The sequence below is a fragment of the Podarcis raffonei genome, chromosome 12, assembly GCF_027172205.1.
Source record: "Podarcis raffonei isolate rPodRaf1 chromosome 12, rPodRaf1.pri, whole genome shotgun sequence".
Lineage (NCBI taxonomy): Eukaryota > Metazoa > Chordata > Lepidosauria > Squamata > Lacertidae > Podarcis > Podarcis raffonei.
In genome coordinates this window covers 23,102,529-23,125,455 of record NC_070613.1, presented here as the reverse complement: position 1 = coordinate 23,125,455, position 22,927 = coordinate 23,102,529, and the positions used below count along the sequence as shown (strand labels likewise).

At 39.8% G+C, this 22,927-nt stretch overlaps 1 protein-coding gene across 10 annotated transcripts in view; it reads right to left on the bottom strand.

The window, feature by feature from the left end:
* Positions 1-689: 689 nt before the first annotated feature.
* Positions 690-22,927, bottom strand: part of NEBL (nebulette) — a 134,342-nt gene continuing 112,104 nt past the window's right edge. For 2 of the 10 annotated variants that reach the window (XM_053359584.1, XM_053359586.1), the window contains exons 14-27: positions 22,090-22,200; positions 21,840-21,950; positions 20,083-20,193; positions 18,083-18,193; positions 17,696-17,806; positions 17,221-17,325; positions 16,265-16,357; positions 14,810-14,902; positions 14,220-14,324; positions 13,175-13,346; positions 12,230-12,322; positions 10,890-11,015; positions 4,862-4,977; positions 690-3,185 (exon numbers count right to left, since the gene is read on the bottom strand). In XM_053359584.1, the coding sequence (XP_053215559.1) occupies positions 3,009-3,185; positions 4,862-4,977; positions 10,890-11,015; positions 12,230-12,322; positions 13,175-13,346; positions 14,220-14,324; positions 14,810-14,902; positions 16,265-16,357; positions 17,221-17,325; positions 17,696-17,806; positions 18,083-18,193; positions 20,083-20,193; positions 21,840-21,950; positions 22,090-22,200 (1,635 nt within the window). In that variant the 3' untranslated portion in view covers positions 690-3,008. The remainder of the gene's footprint in view (positions 3,186-4,861; positions 4,978-10,889; positions 11,016-12,229; positions 12,323-13,174; positions 13,347-14,219; positions 14,325-14,809; positions 14,903-16,264; positions 16,358-17,220; positions 17,326-17,695; positions 17,807-18,082; positions 18,194-20,082; positions 20,194-21,839; positions 21,951-22,089; positions 22,201-22,927) is intronic. The other 8 variants (XM_053359588.1, XM_053359589.1, XM_053359587.1 and 5 more) reach the window with 8 other exon arrangements.

Genomic DNA, 22,927 nt, shown 5'->3' with positions numbered 1-22,927 from the left:
CCTTGTTTCGGGGTTTTTTTTTAAATTACAACAGGCAAATAAAGATGGCATTCATCCTTGCAATTTAATATCACATGTAATAATATCACAGACTGCATATGCATGTTGTTTGCACAAATATGGGTATTGCAGACAATTTCCTTTACTTAATGAGAAACTATTTTGACAGCGTTGCTTGCCAACATGGAGGTGGTTGAATGAAGGGACTGAAAGTGCAAGTAGATAAATAGGTACCACTGCTCTGGTTCGCCAGAAGCAGCTTAGTCCTGCTGGCCACATGACCTGGAAGCTGTATGCCGGCTCCCTCGGCCAATAAAGCGAGATGAGCACTGCAACCCCAGAGTCGTCCGTGACTGGACCTAATGGTCAGGGGTCCCTTCACCTTTACCTTACAACATTACAATATCAGCATAAGGTAAAGGTAAAGGTTTCCAGGGCAAAGCTCCCCACATATTCCTTCAAAACTCGCCACATATAAACTGAATTGGCATGGTCTCATGAGTAGATTGGTCCATCTCATCTTGTGAACACTTGAATCAGGCATGACAGTCTTTTTATTAACACCAATCTGAAGTCCATGCTCTGGCCCAATGAATAGCTAAATGGCCTGAACTGCCCAGGTCAAACTGAGGCCATTCTATGGCTACCACTCTCACAGAAAAATGGCCAGGAGACAAAACAGCTACTGGTCTGATGGAAAAAACGGTTTATTTTCCTTCTCTTGGGTAAAACAGAATAATAGAAATAAAGAACTTTCTATTCTTTAACTTCTGTACTTATGAGTTACTTACTATGTTCGAGACGTTATGCTAGAGACATTGTCCTCTGACATCTGAGAACAAAACTCTCTAAAAGCAGTTTAAATATACTTCCCTTAGACAATTAAAAAATAATAATATGCACAATACAATGGACGCAGCATACCTTCAGAGGTCAACTTCAGTAATTCATACCATTAGCAAAATACATTGTAGCCCTTAGACACCAATCTATGTAAATAACAATCTATTTAAAAAACATCTTACTTGGGGGTTTACATTTCCCTCTCTCTGACCTGGATCTTTTTTTAAACACACATACACCCACACCAGTCCTGATTTTATTAGTATGGAGGAAAAACAAGAGATAAATGGTCATAAATATCCATACTTTGAGTACCTAGAAAAATATATTCTTCCCATACCTCCCCTTTTCATAATATGTTGGATACTATGAATGCAGAATGGAAGTAACTTATATTGGTACTGATTTTAATTTTTTATATTTGCATAAACAACTAGGAATATGTCTGAGCAAGTTTGTTTTCATGCACTACTTGCTGGGCTTGAAGAAATGCACTGGTTCAGGGGACAAATTCTGACAACTAAACTCACTGTATTTCCCTTTTGCTCTTTCATTTTTTTTAACCTTGTGTTAATAATAATTGGCTTGATCCAAACATTCCCTTCAACTGACAGAATGCATCTTCCATCAAATGAGCCTTTCCATCAAAGGAAGGAAACCTTTGGACCCAGCCCTATAATACTATAAAGTTATTCACCAGTATTATCTTCAGTATTGGTCTCCCCATTTGCAGATAAGGAACTGAGGTTGAGTGAGAGCGACTTAAGTAAGGCCAGCTGGTGAGCTGGTGGGAGAAGTGAGATTTGAATCGGGGGCTTCCCTGTTTCGAAGCTCAGCCTCTAATCCACTACACCACACCAGCTCTCACCAGCTCCTAAAAAGTTTAGGAACATCTAACAAGTGTTTTGTGATCCAATGAGTGTTAATTAGAAGTGATAAAATAAGACAGCAGTGCAACTGATATCATTTTTTAAAAAGAAAACAGGAAATAATGGTTTTGTATTTTTGACCTTGTGGGAAGACAAAGTTTCTCAGGTGGATGCCATGCTTCAATTATTGAGTAAATCCTTGAGTTATATTCACAAAGCTAGAAATTTACTAAATATCTAATAATCTTTTTCTTGAACTAAGCCTCTGGAAAAAAATCACATTCTTTGCCAGTCAGGTCCCAAATCCAAGCCCCAATTCACGAAGTAAACCCTACCACCAATCCATGTATACCAGGGATGGAAAACCTCTGGCTGTCCAGATGTGCCTGGACTCCAGTTCCCTTCATCCCTGGCCAAAACATCTGGAAGGCTACATATTTGCCATCCCTGCACGGAACCATTACACGTAAAGGGTACAATTATATGCCATTGCAAAGTTCTCAGGACAGACCCTTACAACAACAAAAAATAGATATATGTGTTTTGAAGACAGTGCTTTGAAGACAGTCATTTCTATACAAACAGTGTTAATACAAGGGGAAATAGAAAAGGTTGGAATTAACAAAATAGAAAATGCCCTCTAAAATTGTTTCTAACTGTGCAAAAAGGCACAGCTATTGTCATGGAGATCATTCACAACTGGTAGTTTGGGAGGACTAACATGAATTGGGACTATGGATGAGAGAAAATGAAAGATTCAGGGGAAAATACAGTAGACAGCTGTGTGTCAGGAAGTTTCCGACATTAAGTACAAGATACATTTTGTTTAAGGCTGCCAGGCAGTTGTAAGCAACTTCTGAGCATGTCATTTATCACAACAACAAAAGATTTGTTCTGTTAACTTGGATTTTTAATTACTCGGACCTTAACACCAAGGTATAACCTCTTACAATTTCAAAGTCACACAATAAAAAATACCAGCTGCTTTGTGATTAAAACGTAAGTGGGAAATGCAGCCTACTGTAAAGGCAGAAACCTATTTGGGAGCTAATTAATAGAAACCTTTACATGATTACAAGCACCAGGTTTCCACCAACAAGTTTTTCTATATCCGTTTAAGCAGCACACTTTGGGAACTCTGTGCTTCTTGGACTTGTTAGAGGAATTGTGTGTTGACTTCCAGAAAGGAGCACTGATTGTTACATTAACAGGGAAGTAATGAAGATGTGGTCTTAAAAGTACGTTTGTAAAGCTTAAGTAAATCAAAATAAAGCTCAGAAGTACTAACGGTGAGTATTAATTAACAAACTCAATGTAATTTGCTGGAAGCATTCCAGTTTTCCCAGTTCTCTGAACAGTACCATACATCCAACCATCGTCAATTGGTTGCACATTGATGATGTAGTCACCATCCCTGAATGAAACTTCATCTTCATCTTGGGCACTATAGTCATACATTGCTCTATATGTTCTCTGTGAAAAGAAAGGAGAGGGGAGTCCATTAAACACAATTCACAGATTTTCCAACAAACCAGTCTCTACAAACCTACATTATATGTCACCAGCAATGCGGGTTGTATAGATCAGCAAACTTTCAAATTGCAAAGAAATTATTCTTCATGGAACTAGGGATAGTCTTGAGTATGCAGCCCTGAATGTTAGAAACACTTTTGAAATATGCATTGTCACTTGCCTGGTCGTCATAAAATAAGCTAAGATATCCATATTTGGGGAGAATACCATTGGTATGAACTGGCACTTAAAAAGCACACAATATACCATACCAATTACACGTCACAATGCTCTATATCAGGCAAATTCAACGATCAACTATATTTGAGGAGGATTTTCACCCTTTTCCTGCCATTAATTGTATATAACCACACATATTACACATAGATATCTACACAATTGGAGTGAGGGTGGGGAGAGAGATAAATTATTGTTGGGGAGTTTTTTAGCTATTCACCATAAAGATGTGGTCACGTTTGCTAGCTAAACTTAGTGATCAGTCAGGGAAGACAGTATTTCAAAATCTATTCTTAAGCGACCACAATTTACTAAACACATTTATGCCAACCTAAGTATGGGAGAATCACCTGTTGGGAGCCACCCAGATTGGCTGGGGCAACCCAGTCACATGGGTGGCATTTTATTTTTATTTTTGTTTTTATTTATTATTATTATTATTCCACCCAAGATTCTATGAGCTTGTCCACACTTCTGCTTGTGCAGCCGCTTTAACCTGGTTTTTCTGCAGATATTTGTTCCAATTCAGCAGTAAAGAGTGGGTTTTCCCAGGGAAAATGGCAAGACAAATGAAAAACTGCTCAGATCCATGCCAAAAAAGTATGAGAAAAGTGGATGTATGGATGGGTCCTATGATGCATTTTGCGGTGAAAATGCTTACAGCAATATTTCATTGTTTACAGAAAGCTTTTAACTCAGAGTTTGAAGATCCAAACAATTTTATACATTTATTCACTGCCGTTCAAAGCAGTTTATGGTAGGTTTTTGGTAGTGTTTTAATCCATCATTCTTCATCAAGATGAGGTTGTGTTGTTTTTTTTAAGTGTCAGTTTCCAGCCATATGCCAGAAACATCAAGAGATATTTGGAATATCAAATACTGTATTAGAGGGCGTGGGAATGCGATTCTTTACTGTATCTTATGATTCTGGGACAGCCTTTGCCAACCTAATGCCCTCCAGAAGTTTAGGAATATGACTCCTATCAGCTCCAGACAGCACAGCCACACTGTGAAAAACTTCTAAAACTTTTTAGAAGCTTATTATGATCTGGGTGTAACTGAGAAACAAAGCTCAAAGTTCTACATGTAATTACATAAGGCAGCTGTCAGGGGAAATCTCCAGCATAATTCAGTTACAATGTAGTAATTTAGCTACTGCATAGATTGCAATATGTAATTGAGATTTGTACTCCTTTAAGGTCTTAAACAGGTCCGTTACCAAAAAAAAAATTAAGTTTGCTCAGGTTAAGTTTAGAGAACATGTTTATAGCCCATGTGAAAAAGTGCAAGATAAAGGGTTTTTTAAGACAGGCTCAGTTATAGAGGAAAGAGGGAAAATAATTGTGTTTGCAGGAGAGAGGCTGCTGTGAAAAGGATTAATTATTTAACTCAGTACTCACCAAGGTAGCTGAATGTGGCTGTGAATGCATTGATCTCATAGACGACACACTAGTCTGGTGCATGTAACCATATCCTTGGGGCTGACTTTGTTGATATGCCCCCGGAAGTACAGGGGCTGCATGGCAAAAGAAACATAAATGAATTACTACAAGGGAACATGCTATGGTCATTCATTAAGTGAAGTGGTGCTTTCTTCTCCCTTTACAACATCTGCAGGAGTTGGTTTCCTCAGTAGGAACTGGAGTAAGCAGAAAGAGCTTCTGTATACACAAAAAAGCTTGTCTTAGATAGAAAAACTAACTTTAAAAATTGGTGGGGGACTCCCCAAGCACACACTGACACCCCAAACTTGGCAGATGCAAGGAAAAGTGTAATTTACTCAAGGTTATATCTGAATCAAGAGAAAAGCAGCACAAATTTGCCCTGTAAGAGTGAACAAAAAAAATCAACAAAAACAAAGTTAAATGAAAACATTCTATAGTTAATGTCACATAGCACATTGTGTTGTCTACAATTCCACTTCAAAAGAGCTTCACCCCCTTGACTTTTTTATTCTATGAAGCAGTACTTGTTTACATTCTATGGCTACATACCCCAACATGAAAATCAAAGGTTGGTAGATGTGGTTCTGGCCTCACAACCTTCCTACATCTTGCTGATCAACTACCCAGAGAGTCACAACAGGTGCATTCACACCTCTCTTCGCAGACAGAGTTCACTTCAGCAGTAAAGGAAATTACTTCTGTGCTGTCTACACTACAAACACAATGGGCAGCAAACAACTCATATTCACTTTGGGACCAGGGTTCTGCTAAAACAGAAAGACATGCAATCCTTCTACCAAACAAGCAAGTTTATTAACCTACAACACCACAATGGACACAGATACAAGCTGCTATAATATTAGGTGGGGGGGGGAACAATTGTTATCAAGGGATCCAAAAATGCATCAAAAGGTCTCCAAATTCTCTGACCAAAGTAGGATATCTGTTCCCAAGTTCTTTGGATGTAGGTTAAACCAGGGGTAGCCAACATAGTTACTTCCAGATTGGCCATATCGGATGGGGCTGGTGGGAGTTTGTTATGTACTGAGTTGAATAGGATCCAAAATGCAGCAGTCTGATTGGTCCTAGAACAATAGGATCAAAAATGCAGCAGTCTGATTGGTCCTGGAACAATAGGATTCAGAATGCAGCAATCTGATTGGTCCTAGAACAATGCAGCAGTATGATTGGTCTGCAGGAGCCACCCAATCCAGCTCCAGATGGAAGTGAATCCACAACCTGATTGGCCTAAAGGAGAATTCCGGAATTAGCCAATCACGTGCAGCTCATTGTGTAAATAATGTATATAAAGCAGACACTTTGGGGGGGACTTTCATTCCTCCTCACCGCTATGAGCTGAATAAAGAGCATGAAATCCACTCTCGACTCTGAGTATATTTCAGAGTTGGTGTCCAACAACATCTGGAGAGCACCACATTGGCTACCTCTGGATTAGATATTATGGAGACATGAGGATGCTGTCATTTTGGCACCAGTGGGCCCAGTCCTCCCCATTCCTGCAGAAGGATCAAGGTTGCCCTTCTAAAAGTGGAGTGACATTGTATTGTGATTTTCTCTTCCTCCATTCATTGATTGGGTAAAAACACACACAAAGGTGGCCGGTATGTTGGTGCATATGAAACAAATGTCCTACATCTGCTGTTGGGTTATTGGGACCAACCAAAATGTCACGAGTAGCAAGCTTTTGAGTTGTGGAGAACATTTTATCAGCCAAGATGTTGTCCAAGGCAGCGGCAGGGGGGGGCAATGTGGGGGAAGGACAAAAATTGCAGCGGCAGGGGGGGGACGATGTGGGGGAAGGACAAAAATTAGCCTGCGTTTTATAGTCACGAGGTCAGGGAGAGAGATATCCCTGGCATATCCCATGCCAAGGATATGTATCTTTAAGACACAACTTCTCTAGTATCATTTTCCTTTTAAGCAGGGATGTCATGTCTTCCCAAATACTTTTTTCATCTACAACCTGAGAAACTGATTGGAAGATGTGATCAAGTGGGGAAGCTGCTGAGAAATGTCTGTAGTAATGAACACTAATCTCCATTTCCCATATGCATGCAAATCAGTACGTGCAACTCAGGCCCATATGCAGCTAAACTTACTGGTTGCACTGAACAATTATCACTCTAAAGAACATTTGCACAATTATTTCTTTGTTCCCCACCTGCAATTCTATACAGACCCAACATACTGCTCCTGTACCCAAGACAACCCTATGACTGTGAGTTATAGACATTCATAGGTTAGCTAGATCTTTCATGTTTTGTTTGTTTGTTTGTTTGTTTGTTTGTTTGTTTTTGAGGCGTCCTCCTGCCTTTTGCCTTTGATCACTGAGACCTAATGAAAACTTTCTTAAACTTAGTATGTCACACACTACATACATGTGCCCACGAATCTTGCAGGAAAGCAAGCAGTCCTGCTCCCCAAGAGATGCAGAGATGCTGGCTGAATGTTCCATTGCCCAGGGCAAATAACAGGCTCAGAATACTCCTACCCGAGGGTGTGCAAGTCACAGGCAGCGCTATACCTGGCCCCATCCTAAGGCAGCTCAGCAGGAAGGAACTGCTTGTCAATTCATCACAGTCCACTTTAAACTCACTTCCAAAGGGGAGTTTGGCACAAAAAGTGGCAATGTTGCATCATGCAGTATAAGCTGCAGATAATACTACCCAGGATGCGTAGAGCCTTCCACATCCCAGTAGACTGCATAGCGTCTAACCTTGATGTTAGGCAGTCAATGCTGGATTTGGTTCATGAAGAGTCCCTCATGGTGGAGGGATCATCACTGTAGGTGTCCTTATTTAAGCTTGCCCTATAGATATTATATTATCTATTGCTCAAGACCTTTCTATCCCGCCTGCCTGCAGTCCTAGTGACACTCCCATTCCGATGGTATAAACCTTGTGTAAAATAAATAAAAGAAATTTTAAAGATCGTTGGTCTTTCCAAGACAGAATGCTTTACCATGCAAAACCTTTTTAATTATATGAACTCTTTCCCCACGCAGTAAAATCTTCCCCATTTTCCCAAAAAATAACAAAGCCATTACAAATTGCTAGGTTTTTACACATGGTTAAATAAGCAAACAATAACAAAAGACTGCTGTGTCATAAAAGCTCCTTGCTCCATTAAGTATGATTAAAAAGTGGTTTGGTTTTAATTATCTACTCAACTAGAAAATCTGATGGAATCTTAACTTTGCTTTTATGACTTACTTTCTTTTCACTCTGCATCTCAACAGGAAATGCACTGAAATGAACCATGAAGTATATATAATCTAATTGTATAATAGTTGCAAAATCATAAAGCCTGGAAAGAAACAATTTGAACAAAGAGATCCTTTGATCTACAAAACCATTCATAAAATATTCTAATATTAGAACCTACTAAACAGGCCAACTAGAAACCCTTTATGTGTCTGAATGGGGGAATGTTTGCCGCTTTATTACATAAATGCACACAGATTCCATTAGGCTGAGAAGTATTGCCTACCCAACCCCTTTCGCTGATGTATAGGTAGCTCATAAAATATCGTATCCAAGATAATAATAATAATTTTTTATTTATACCCCGCCCTCCCCAGCCAAGGCCGGGCTCAAAGCGGCTTACAAGCAATAATAAAAACAAGATGAATGATCACAACTTAAAAACAAAAATAAAATACAACATTAAAATAATGGAACATTAAAATATTAAAATGTAGCCTCATCGCAGGAGGAGAAGGAAAAGAAAAAAGAAAGAGAGGGAGGGAATCAAAATGGCTCCAAGTCAAAGGCCAGGCAGAGCAACTCTGTCTTACAGGCCCTGCGGAAAGAAATCAGATCCTGCAGGGCCCTGGTCGCATGAGGCAGAGCGTTCCACCAGCCTGGAGCCAGAGTTGAAAAGGCCCTGGCTCTGGTTGAGGCCAATCTAACTTCCTTAGGGCCTGGGACCACTAGTGTGTTGTTATTTATAGACCTTGAGGCTCTCCGTGGGGCATACCGGGAGAGGCGGTCCCGTAGGTACGAGGGTCCTAGGCCGTGAAGGGCTTTAAAGGTCAAAAGCAGCACCTTAAATCTGACCCTGTACTCCACCGGGAGCCAGTGCAGCTTGAAAAGCACTGGGTGAATATGCTCCCATGGCAGAGACCCCGTGAGGAGCCTCGCTGCAGCATTCTGCACCCGCTGGAGTTTCTGGGACAGCTTCAAGGGCAGCCCCGCGTAGAGCGAATTACAGTAGTCAAGCCTGGAGATGACCGTCGCATGGATCACTGTGGCCAGGTCGGGGCGGGAAAGATGCACCATCCATGGGACCACAATGCAGTCACTACATTAATGGAAACATGTGTACTATTATATATATTCAAAATTCTGTGGTAGCCCCCCTAACTGTGAAAAGTTTGCTCAGGATGGTTTTATTCTCCTTAATTTCATTGCATTGTTGGTTTTTGGCACTTTTTATAATTTTGCATTCCTTTGTATTTGTGCCTTACAACAAAGGGATACTTCTCAGACTTAGTTTACTGGAACTGCAAAACATTTGATAGTGGCTGGATCTCTCATATATATATGAATCGCCACTTATGTCAACTACAACTGAAGAAAGGTATTCAGGACTTTACAGAAATATAGTAAGCAAGATAACTCATAATGGGAGAGGACCTTCCTTTCAGATTAACACATTTATTTTAAAAGGTGTTTCATAATAGAAAATACATAGTTTATCACTGATGGGCTTGAACTTGGCAAATTTCAGCAACCCAAATATTAAATTCCAAATAAGAAACACATAGTTGTCAGATGCTAATGGGAGCGCTAAAGCTATTCAGTTTTAAGACGAAATACCTCCCTGAAATGACAAGGCATAGTTTAAATGGCCTGGAAATATAGTCAAGAAGAATAGAAGATTGCAATGAATATTTCATAGACATATTTAAGTGTAATGCAAAATCCACTTTAAAGCACAGACACAACAACAAGCATGCTTATTAAGCTCTCCATGTATATTCATTTACGGAAATGGTTGGCAACTTCGTTCAGAACACTGGCATGAAGATCGAATGAGCTGGGACTTTGCCAACATATACCAGAATTCCAATAAAAGCATGCAAGAAACACGGGGAAGCCTGAACTATCAGTCCTCAGTCTACAAGTTGCTCTGTGATAATGTGTTAAGAATGTAAGAATGTGATTTACAGTGGAGCACAAACCTTTAATTTAAATGATCAGGGGCCCTGCAACTGAACACCATAGCAAAAAGCATAAAATAATTCAAGACTTGGGTACTTGCCCCTCTCAGTGACTTAGATGCTGTGTACTCCTACAAAATACCCAACACAATACAGAATACACACATAGACAGGCATACACAAACACATATGGTGTGGGTGTGTGGGTGTGTGTAGGACTGAGCACCATAACTGCTTGTAATACTGTGCTGGCATTCTCAATCAACTAAAACGTTGCACCTCTTGCTGTGTAATAGCAGCACAGATCGGTCACATGGCAAAGACCATGAACATCTTTCAAACACAGTTGACCAAAACTACATTAGACAGCCCCGGTCTCTATGTTCTCCTCACACTATCCAATGAGCTTGTACTTGGGACAAAGGCAATAAATAGACTGACTCCCTTCCTTCCCCCACCTCCCCACTTGAAGTTACATAATTGTACTCTACACAGCTGAAGTCAGAAGTGGGCGAGCATCATTAAACCAAAAAAGAAATTTTTATTTAACAAGTATGTTAATAGCTAACCAAGAAGAGGCATTAAGACCTGTGAATCAAACACTGCATGCAAAAAAACAAACAAACCAAAATCTTACTGGCTATCTCAAGGGCTTTTTGACATTAATAAAAATACTTCTCTTACACAGCTGTTTGTTTACTGGGCAAACAAGGGTTGCTGAGTTAACCTGGAGATGTGCAAGGAAACAGGCACACTGTGACTGTTAATCAGAAGGGAACAGAGGACATCTATGGGTACCTCCTTCGTTAGATGGCCTTGTTACCTCACTGGAACAAGAAAACATAGAGCCCTCTGATTTGTCATCTCCAACGCCAGAAGTACTGGTAGAACGGAAATGCTGTTTACTGTAACGTCTTGCTTTTTCTACGAGGGGAAACACAATACTGCAGTAAATAGCTATAGGACAGATGAGTAAAGTAAGAGAGAGCTTCTTTATTTGTTTGTTTTCATTCAAACAACAGGGCTGACAACTTGGGTACTTCCCATGCCAGCAACATCTTGTGCAAAGCTGCCCCAAGATACTAGTAACTGGAAACCATGAGCTCACTAAAATGTGCAAGTAGGGAAAACTGTTCGCACAGGAATGCTGCTATTGGATTCTGACTAGGGCCACGCACAGACTGTTCCCACAAATACTGGTACAGCTGTGACAAGTGGTGCCAACTTGAATACAGTATTAGGAAGGCCAGGTAAGCCCCACCCCGCATAATCAATCACATGACGTGACATGCGCACACCATTTGAATGGCAATGTCCGTCAACTTGGGGAGGGCAGCCTCCTCAAATATTTTATTGGTGGGGGCGAAGGGTCCTTGGCCTCTAAGAGCTGGGCTCCTATGGCTGTGACATAAGACATTTTACTGCCCAAAGGAAATTGTGTTGCTTAGCTTTAAGAGGAACCATGCAGAAACTTGCTGTAATGTGAATTATAACTCCCCTGTGATCCTCAGGTGAAGGGCACTATAGAATTTGTGTGTGTGTGTGTGTGTGTGTGTGTGTGTGTGTGTGTGTGTGTAAAATCATAGCAGCAAGCAGATTATATTTAGTTATTCAGTTATTTAAAGGATACAGTGGATAGCTCATGGAGGCTATGTGTTGTTCTTTTTGATATGTGGTATTAAATGGTTTGCATTTAACCACAGAATCTAGACAGCTGATAGAAAACCCACAAGACCTATCACCAACTTTAAATTGCATTCTGGATCTTTCTATAAGCCAAGCCATGTGATCCATAGCAAAAATTAAACTAACCATTGTCGTGATATTAAATAAATTTCATAATTGGAATAAACATCCAGTGCTTAAATTAGACGGTAGTGGGCATTAGATCTGCAGCCTTTAGGCCAGTCCAGACATCAGTAAATTGCCTCAGGAAACGCAAACATGTGGAGTAAATGAAGCCTCACTCAGTGAATTAGTGCACAGGCCAATGACAATTCACATGAATGCAGCCACCCCATTTAAAAAATTGCTTCTGTGCTCACACAAATCAGTTCTGAAAAGCAGCAACTACATCGTTAGATGTAGATATTACTTGACTACAATCAAGCACTGGAGAAAATCATGTTAAACAATACCCGAAAGCATATGTAGACTCCTAGACTGAATATTATCTTCCAAAGGGTCAATGTCGAAGATGGAGCCAGGATCTGTGCGCCAAACTTTGAGGTCTTTCCCAAAAAGGAACAGTAAGACAGTTGGGGGAAGAAAGTAAAAGCACAAAGATGTTATCAGGGAAGACATAAATAATCCCTGGGAGCCATGGAGATGGGTTTTACCATGGATTTGACCATGGGGAAAATAACATTTGAAAAAGTGTGAGATATGATTTGTGGCTTCATAGTTTCATAAATACTATCCAACATTGTAGAAATAACTTTACGAGATTCTTAGTGTGGTACTGAAGAAAAAGAATGAATGTATCTCATTTTCATTTCAATGCACAGGTCAGCACTTATAGTTTGCAAATAAAAATACCACGACTTTTCCAACAATAAAAATCTCATCATACTAAGTATTAAAATCATGGAGCTGAATTCCTTTTCTGCTAATCTACGTGAAAAAGTCAAATGGCAATTTCTTCTGTGATTACTTTCATTTTTTTTAAAAAAGTTAAGAATGTTAATAATTGGCTGCTCATATTAACAATTTAAGTACTTTTTATATTGTCTCTCTCTCTTTCTTTACCTTTCAGCCTTTGTAGAGCAAATTAATGTTTGATTAAAATACCTTTCATCTTATCATCTGTTCTGTTAATTACTATACTCATTACTTCAGAGGTGACTGCAATCAGGAATTCTGCAGCAGACAATTATCGCCTGATAACCCAAAACTGACCTATCATTTTAATCTTAAGAAGGAATTGCATATGAAACAAAGGTACAAAACATCAAATACAGATAACACTGCAACTAGACAGAACAAGATAGCTAGGTAAGTAAGTAAATAACAGAGCAAGATTATTCTGCAGAGCTGGCCCACATAATATATTTGGGTCAGTAAAGCACAGAGTAGAAACTTACCCACAATTATTCCAGGTCTCCTGTCCATTTCAACTATGTGTGGGTGGACGCCTTTGTAGGCAGCATCACTAACCACCTGGGTATTTCTTCTCACCCGTTCAGTCACAGGATCGTCCACTATTGGAGTGAAACCTCTGCCTTTTGTCTTCTCAAAATCTTCATGGTATTTGACCTGGAGCGGGGTGGGAAGATTATTATTTTCTAGTCCAATGACACGGTGTATTGAGAGCTGTAGAAGATAGGCATTGTCACCATTATTTTTCATGGCCACTGACATTTTTGCTTATTTCAAGCTGGTAACCACTGTCATGCAATTGTTCCTTGCCGCTACAAGGCTCAATAGATGTGCAACTCCCATTGTCGTCATTGGTTTTGGTTTTTTTTAAGGTAATTACTTTTTGTATACAGATAAAAAGTCGCATGCAGTCTATTGCATTTAGTGTTACATTCACATGCAAATGATGGTGCTAAACCCTTCAAAATCATCTTACATTTCATTCAATTTCAGTTGTAGAAAGCACAAATGTTCCATATCAATACATTAGGATAAAATTTCAAATTAGTATGACTTTTCAAGGTATTACAGATATCAATATGCTTTTTAAAAGCCTCCCTCCCCCATTCCTCACATACGGTCATATACACAGCACACTCACACATACACAATCCTTCAGGCAAAGGCAATCAGAGCAACCAAATTCAGAATATCACTTGCACACACAAATCAAAAACATGCACAGGCACAAGGCAGTGTGTGTGTGTATCACCCTCTCCAGTTAAAATCTGCAATGAACAGAGAGGAACCACGTGAAGTGTCTTTAAGAAGCCACACAAGTGAATGGTTAGGGAAGTCATTTTATTAGTATAGCAATATGCAACATTTAAATGCAGTTAGCAAACCCCCACCCCAAGAACCACTGTGTAAGGGGGAAAACTCAGTCCAGACTTTAGCGCATCGTGCTAGTTACCTAGATTAATGAAGATTAATCCAATCTACAGCTACTGTTCTTCAGAACACACCAGCTAGGTGAAAAATGTACCCTACCATTGAGATGTTGTTTTGTGTCTCTTTGACATGCCTCAGCTCAGGTGTGTCTACAATCATACTAGGTCTACCTTTCATCTGTTGCTGATCTCGGCTGTACTTGACCTGCAAAAGACAGCACATGGATTTTTCGAGTGTGCACAACTTGACAGGAAAATCATGCTTAATGTCACGCGCAACTGATATTCTTTTACCGTTCTATCCCAAAATGAATAGGCATTGTGGAGATGTGGTAATGCACATTGCACTGGTCTACCCATTCAAAGTCATTGGCCTTCACTACAATTCGTAACTGACTAGTTAATAATGCATGATACAAAAAACGTAAGATTGTACTTTAGTAAACATTGGCAAAGTCATTAAAAAACAAAGTGGAGAAACAAGAAAAACGCACATGGAACCTACTGCTTCATTATTAGCAGTCACGAGGCCAAACGGATAAATACACATTTCTATAGTACTCTTAAAGATTCAAAATTAATTTATTAAGGACATAATTTGTTAAGGGCATGATACACTCGTCACAGAGAGGTTAAATTCTTTATTAATCCAAAACAAGGAAAAGAAACAAGGAAAAACAAAGGACTTGCCGAGCTGATAATTTCTTGATTCTTCTTGACTCTCTCCATCTCAGGAGTGACACTGACAGCAGTTGCTTTACCAGGTTGCACTTTATAGTAAGCCTATTAATTTCAGATATATATAAATAACATTGCAACTGAACAATGATAAATAGGGCACTGCATTAAGCACCACCTGGTGTTTAAATTCCAAATGTTTTAATTAGTTCGGTATTTAAAGCTGTATGCTGAAGCATAACATAATTATTTCTTTGTATTTCATTGGTAAAATATGTGCATTACTAACTTAAACTTAATTTGCTCTAAGGTATATTAGTGCTGAAGTGACGCGGGTGGCGCTGTGGGTTAAACCACAGAGCCTAGGACTTGCCGATCAGAAGGTCAGCGGTTCGAATCCCCACGACGGGGTGAGCTCCTGTTGCCCGGTCCCTGCTCCTGCCCACCTAGCAGTTTGAAAGCACCTCAAAGTGCAAGTAGATAAATAGGTAACGCTCCAGCGGGAAGGTAAACGGTGTTTCCGTGCGCTGCTCTGGTTCGCCAGAAGCGGCTTAGTCATGCTGGCCACATGACCCGGAAGCTGTACGTCGGCTCCCTCGGCCAATAAAGCGAGATGAGCACCGCAACCCCAGAGTCGGCCACGACTGGACCTAATGGTCAGGGGTCCCTTTACCTTTTTATATTAGTGCTACTGCTGCTGTACAGCCTCCATTTGGTTCAACAGGGATTTTTACTGCAGTTACAGGGCTGGTGCCCAAAAAGGGAAAGGAAGTTTAAAAACTGACACATATTCCCTAAAATAGATCAAACAATAGATCTATCCTCTTTCGACAATATTAAGTGCAGGTTGGGAATTTGTTTCATTTCAGCGTTTACGATATACAGTAAAGTCAAACATTCTGATGAAGTCAGAAGGATATCATAAGAAGTTGCAAAACTGGGTGTTAGACTGAGAGTCCTCAAGAAGTACTGCAGAGACCGAAATATACAAGAAAAAGGACACTTCATGCATATATAATCAGGGGATAGAATCGTAGAACTGCAGAGTTGGAAGGGACCACGGTGAGAATGTAGTCCAACCCCCGTGCAATGCAGGAATCTTTCACCTAATATGGGACTCGAACCCACAACCTTGAGATTAAGAGTTACATGCATATATTAAGAGGCTGGGCTTTTCCCCCGTCTTTTGTAAATAGCTCCTGAATTGGCAGAATGAAAGCAAGGGAGAGTGCTTAACTCTTCCTGTGTCCACTGCTTCTTTGCTCCAAAGGGTTTGCCCCCAGGGTTTCAAATGCAGGTGGGCTGGGGAATCTGACCAATGCAGAATTATGATATATTTCACTTGGAATGTCAGTTTTATAGTTCTATTTCTGTTTTTTGTTTTTTAATACAGTGCATTTCCACAACAATAACAACAGCAATAATAAAAATTCACACAAAGGAGCATCTGTTTTAAAAAAAACTTACTGCGCTAATATTTTGCTGGTTTTTCTTTACTCGTTCAATCTCCGGAGTCTCTGTTACTGCTGTACCAGCTCCTATCACTTTCTTGTACAATACCTTCATTGAACAATAGAAAAATAATTATGGAGGTATGCTTCCTGGCACAAGTTTGCGACAACAGGCAATGTTCCAAATACTAAATTATACCGCCTCTGTTGTTTTAGCTTCCCATAAACTAACTCAATCACCACAAGAACTAATAAACTCATTTTCTTTACTGGAACCTCATAGAATACTTCGCAGTGATATCCACAGATGTTTTGGAACTGTTTAAGGTTAAATTGCCCTGGCTCTTAGCATCTGATAAAGGTTGAGCACTTGCCTGTATACCTGTTCTTGTAGCCCTTTATAAACAGTGCAAGGCTACCCTCACCTCCATCACAGCATCCCACCACTTAAAGACTAATAAATTTATTATAGTATAAACCAACAATGGAGTAGCGTGCACTTCATACTTTCTCTGGTCCATAAAAGCTTATGCCATAATAAATTTGGCTCCATTGAATTAAATGGAGTTTAGGTCCACATAACTGTGTCGAAGATTGCAGTGCTAAAAAAAATAATTGTTGTATTGCTACCTTTTCCCACAGTACTGTGAAAATTATTGTTGCAATTATTACTATTTATTAAACTTCTATACCTCCCTTCTATACCTCCCTTCTATACCTATACATCCCTCTGAGGATCACAGGGCAGTTTACAATATTAAAAAAAAAATTACATACCATGATAACAAAGAAAAACATAACAATAACCACCACCCCCAACAGGAGCGGTACAACCTTTACCAACGAGGGTATGCAAGTGGCTTGGGGACAATGAACGGTACATTTTTCATTGTCCCCTGGGACACAAGAGAGTTCATTTGATGTTTAACTTTGTTAAGAGTTTCCCTTAAAATTTGGGTTGTTGCTACTTACAGCACTGATATTTCTCTGTGTGTTTTTAATTCTCTCGATTTCAGGAGTGTCTGGAACAGCAGAGTAGGAGCACAGCATCTTCTCTGCTTCATCTTTGTACTTTTTCTACAAAATAGAAAGCCCAGCCAGATGGGTGGGGTATAAATAATAAAATTATTAGTATTTGTGTCAAAGTAAGTATGTATGTATTAAGCAATTAAACAACTAAATAGGCTTAAATATGTGTAAGCCTACTTTACTGACGCTTCAGAATTCCCATACAATGGCAAACTGGGCCTTAATATAACTCAGAATTAAAATCTATCTTTAATTATTTTTATTTTAGCATCCACACATTAAAATAAATGCCCTGCCATAAGAAGCATGCATACGTATTAAAAAAATAAGACTCACATCAGAACAAAACGAACAACCCTGTGCGCAGGAGGACACTTCCGAACTGCAAGAACTTAATTACTCTTCATTCCCTACCCACCTGGCTGGCTATTTCAGAAGCTTTCTTTGCTCGCTGTATCTCTGGGATATCTGAGCCCACCTGCATTCCTTTCCCTTTGATTTCAGTCTCCAGGTCCTTCATATATTCTTTCTGTAAGAAATGGAACGTTAATGAATTCTTAGACATACAATATCTTTAGCCTTTCATACCCATACAGCTGGAATAATTCATGTGTGCTGCTTTCAAAAAGGTATGCTTGCAACACAAACTAGATTTCTGATGCCTGGCTGTGCTTCTGTCAGATTCAGTTTTTATTATTTTTCTATACTTCCTGCTTTCAAAAGGATTTCGTAAAAAAAAAAAAAAGTTTAAAAGCCCATTGTATTTTACTGTAAATGTCATTGAAGCAATGCATTCTGCACTAACCTGGCTTGCAATTTCATAAGCTTTCTTTGCTCGCTGTATATCAGGAGTATCCATGCCCACCTGCATGCCTTTCCCTTTAATTTCCATTTCTAGATGTTTCTTGTATTCTTTCTGTGAAGGACAGATCAGGAAATACTCAGATCTACAGCAGCTGAAGCTTTTATACAGATCCTGCTTTAATCTGCATGCTTTTATTAAATAGCACCCATGAAGGTCAAATTGTCCCTTTATACTCTCAGAACATTGACTCCATAGGAGATACTCAGATATATCTGATGTTCCTTAAGGAAGAAAATCATTTAACAAAAATGCTTCTTTTAAAAAATAATAATAATAATAATCTCTGTAGTATTTTATTTCAGGTTGCTCCTGTTTTCACTGCCCCGAATCAATGGGTAAATTCATATAATTGAGCATTATAGATAATAGATGTAATTCAGAAAGGACTGAATTCATCTGTCACAAGATCCACTCACTAATTTAAGGTTTGAGCATTTATGTCTTATAAATGCTTACCTCTGATTTTGACATTCAATGCAAATGGGGGATGAAAAGCCCCTCCTCTGTTCTTCTACAGGTAAGGTATCAATGAAAGTTTACCACCAGCAGTCCTTGGCTCCCTGTTTAGCCCACAAGCCAATTTTCCCAAAACCACACCTAATCATCCCACACCTGACATCGTATGTACTGTAGGATCAGGTGGGAAGTAGGACATGCAGCTGAAGACCCAGTTCCCTGTAAAAAGCAGGATTGAACTCCCAGAACATCAGCCAACGTGCAGGTGGTTTAGTCTTGCTGGGTTTGGGTATGTGAGCAATTTCATATGAAGCCCCACAGTACCCTCACCAGAACCTTACAGCCAACAGTACTAAAGCCCTTCTAATAAGAGACCCAACTTGGAATCTAGTCTAATTGGAATTCAGACGTGGTTTGGAATGGCAACTGACTTGGTCACCCTGTGCAATGATCTGCATCAGGAGAGAGCTGGGAGTGTAACTCTGCAGATTCTCCTACATGGCTTTTGATGCCATCAGCCATGCTATTTTTCTGGGGTCTGAGCTGAGTACTGGGGGAACCACATTACAGTGATTCCACTCCTGCTTGGGTGGCCAGATCCAGACGGTGGTTCTTGGGGAGCACTGCTCAGCTCTGTGAGGTTCTCCAGTTTGGGGTTTCGCATAGATCAGTTCTGTCCCCAATGTTGTTTAACATCTACACAAAACCACTGAGTGGGGTCACACAGTTTTGGAGTGCATTGTCACCAGTATTCAGATGACACACCACTTTATTTCTCCTTTCTATCTTCTGCAGGTGAGGGAGTGGATGTACTGAATCAGTTCTTGGCTCTGATAATGGGCTGAATGGGTGCCGATAAAGTGACATTTAATCCAGACAACAATGAGGTGCTGTTAGTGAGTCGTTCCTCTGATTAGCTGAGTGGTGTGCAGTCTGCTCTAGATGGAGAGCCACCCCCTCAGGCGACCAAGTTCATAGCTTGACAGTTCTCCTGGACCCACTGCTGTCATTTAAGGCACAGGGGGCCTTAGTGGTATGGTGGTATGACTTCCACCAGCTTAGGTTGGTGGTTTAACTACAATCCCTATCTGTGACAACTTTTGGAATTCACACTCAGTTTTGCAAGAGTTGAATATTTTGGTCTAAGGTCACAAGCACACCTTACATTTAAAGCACACCACTTCAACAGTCATGGCTTCCCACAAAGAATACCGGGAACTGCAGTTTGTTAAGGGTGCTAGGAATTGTAGCTCTTTGAGGGGTCTCCTTACAATTCTCGGTACCTTTAACTTCAGCTTTAACTTCAGACAAAGCCACGGATGTTAAAGAGGTATGAGAGTGCTTTAAATGTATGGTGCAGATGGGACACCAGACCAAAATGCTCCACTCTTGCAAAACAAAGTATAAATTCCAAAAGTTGTCATATTACCTTATATCATGCTATAAAGCATACAGTTCCATTTCAAGAAGTATTTTAAACAAACCTGGCTTGCAATTTCAGATGCTCTCTTGGCTCGCTGTATTTCAGGAGTATCTGTGCCAGCCTGCATCCCTTTCCCTTTAATTTCAGTCTCCAGGTCTTTTTTATATTCTTTCTGTGCACACAAGAAAATATATATCAGGGTCTATTTGAAACAGAATGGGTGGGAGAGAGCGGAACACCTTTAAATGATACGCATTGCATATTCAAAACCTTTGCCCTCAAAGACCAATTTACAATTTAGGCAAATGGTTTCTCTCTGCAGCGGAGTTCTTGCACACCTACAAAATGAATAAATGTGTCAGAGTGTTTAGAAGGCTTGCATATTAAACACATGGTCAAACCCTTTAATAATGGTGGTTTAAAATTCTGTTGAGGTACTGAGTTACATGGGGAGTTTTCAGCAATGGTTTTTTTTAAAAAAATGGTTTTTAGTATACAAAGAATGCTTCCTAATTTAAATAGCCTGTGCTATTGACTTGGGGATTACCAAGTGATATAAAATATAAATAATTAATTCAAAATGAACATTTTATTTTCAGCGGGTCCTAACATATCCTAATTCTCTAAATAAGCACATATATTATTAAAAGTGTGTTGGAAGGTGTGTTGAGTTAACTGCTCTAGAATATTTATTTGTACACCGAGGTACACACATAAGCTGGGGTTGAACTGGGCCACTTCTATTTAGACCTTCAATTAAAACCATCAGGAAGGGATGCCTATGGGGCAGAAACTAATTTTAACTGTATAACTATAGCCATTGGGTGACCCACCATTGCCTAAGGAATTAGGGCACGACTCCCTAGACAGTCCTGACTCCTGGGCCACACCTTAAAGGTGAGAAGGAAAGACTTACCCCATCACCACCACCCAAGACTGCAGAATCACAAGTGGATGAGAGAGTTCGGCCTCAAATGAGGCCCCTCTCCCAGCCCCTGAACCTGAGAGTCCAGGAAATGAGCCTCAGTGCCAACCCATCAGCTGAAACATGCCTAAAGGACGTCACCAGGCTAAACCAAACTATTTGTTTTCCCACACCAAAACTGCCAAAAGCGACCAAATCAAGAAGATTAACCTATTTAAACAACACAGCAGACCATATAGTAACTCCATCCCACTATCCCACTAGTGTGAAGAAGGCAAAGAAAACCAATCTGCGATCCAAAATGCAGATTGGGAGAAATCCCTAGCATAGACCATGAGGCACAGTGGGAAACAGGGAGGGAGGGAAGGTGCTGTTGCAAAAAGAAGGCTGGAGGGAAGGCGGCTTGTCCCTTCAATAAGGATCAAGCCCTGACCCATTCCTCAGACCACCTTGGAAATGCAAGGATTTTCCTCCTCTGACTCTCTTGCCCAATGGCTCGTAAAGCCACCCAGCCTTCTAGGAACCATCTCGGACTTTTGGCTGAACGTTCTGGCACCCCAATAGGCAAAGCAAGGCCCATTAAGTTGAATGGGACTTACTCCTATGTAACCTAATATGCCTTTGGCAATACAAAGCTACATTGCCAAAGAACTCTATCGTGTTATGCCTTCCACGTCGTTTCAAAAACAGAATGTGCTGCATTAGATTTCCACAATGATTTTCAATAAACAAAATAATTTCTATATATATTTGCTTAAATGAGAACAATACAGAAAGTGTTTCTGAAATTCAGCTTTATTGCTCTTCTTGTGCCAGATGTGCCAATTAATTGCTAATTCCACCAAGCCATAAAAGATGCAAAGGAATAATTTTAAATGTTTTGCTCTACTGACCTCACTAACAATTTTAGATGCTCTCTTTGCTTTTTGAACCTCAGGAGTTTCAGAGATGAGCTTAACTCCTTTTCCCTTTATTTCATTTTCCAGATCTTTTCTGTATTCCTTCTAAAAAAAAAAAAAGTTGGAAACAGTTTCAAAGCATGGACTTTTTCATAGACTCTAAAAACTAAGCAGATGTGTCATTGGGTGCTTTGTGAAGGGCTCACTTTCCACGACATTAATAACCTTTACTAACATAACCTACCTCATTTAGTATCTGAGCTGCATTTTTCACTCTAATCAACTCTGGCGTATCTTCAAACACTGTCAGTCCTTTTCCTTTCATCCCTTCTTCCAAATCTTTTCTATACTCTTTCTGAAGGTTTGAAGGAGAGGGGGAAAAAAGGTTTCTCAGCTTTAAATCGTGAGCAAGATCTTGAAAAGGGAAAGTTCTTATTAAATATTTCAAGGAATACTTTGAAAATCTCTATAAAATATGAATTAGATAGTGCACATTTACCATAGTTAAAATAGAATTGGGAAATCAAAAGATAGGATGCACCAAGAATGAAAAGATTGTAATCTTTACTTGCTCCTGGGAGCAGGGGAACCACATTCTTCTTTTTATACAACTAGTTACTACAGATACTTTATAAAACTGTAAGAGCTTCCGCTATGGATGGTAGTTTTTTTTTTCAGATTACAGACAAGTAAATGACCCTGTCACTCAAGTTCTGCTAATGCTATCATTATTCACAAAGGTGCACTAAATGCAATGCAAAAGGCACTTATCCACAAATCAGAGTTACATAGCATGATGAGCACTTGTGATTGAAATGAACATGTATAAAGATATCACACTAATGCTGCAGAAAACATAACCCAGAGTTACATCAGTTTATGACACTGTCTCCAGAAGATATGGATTCCTCCTTGATTGACAAACCAAGAGGTATTGTTTCAATTTATCTCCAGGTATCTTTGAAGCTTCAAGTCAATTCAGACATCACACCAAACAATCTTTAATGAAGTATGATTTGGCGTGATTATCTGAGAGTGGCAAGTCATCGTTTGTGGTTGGCCAGCAAACAAGAATCAGAAAC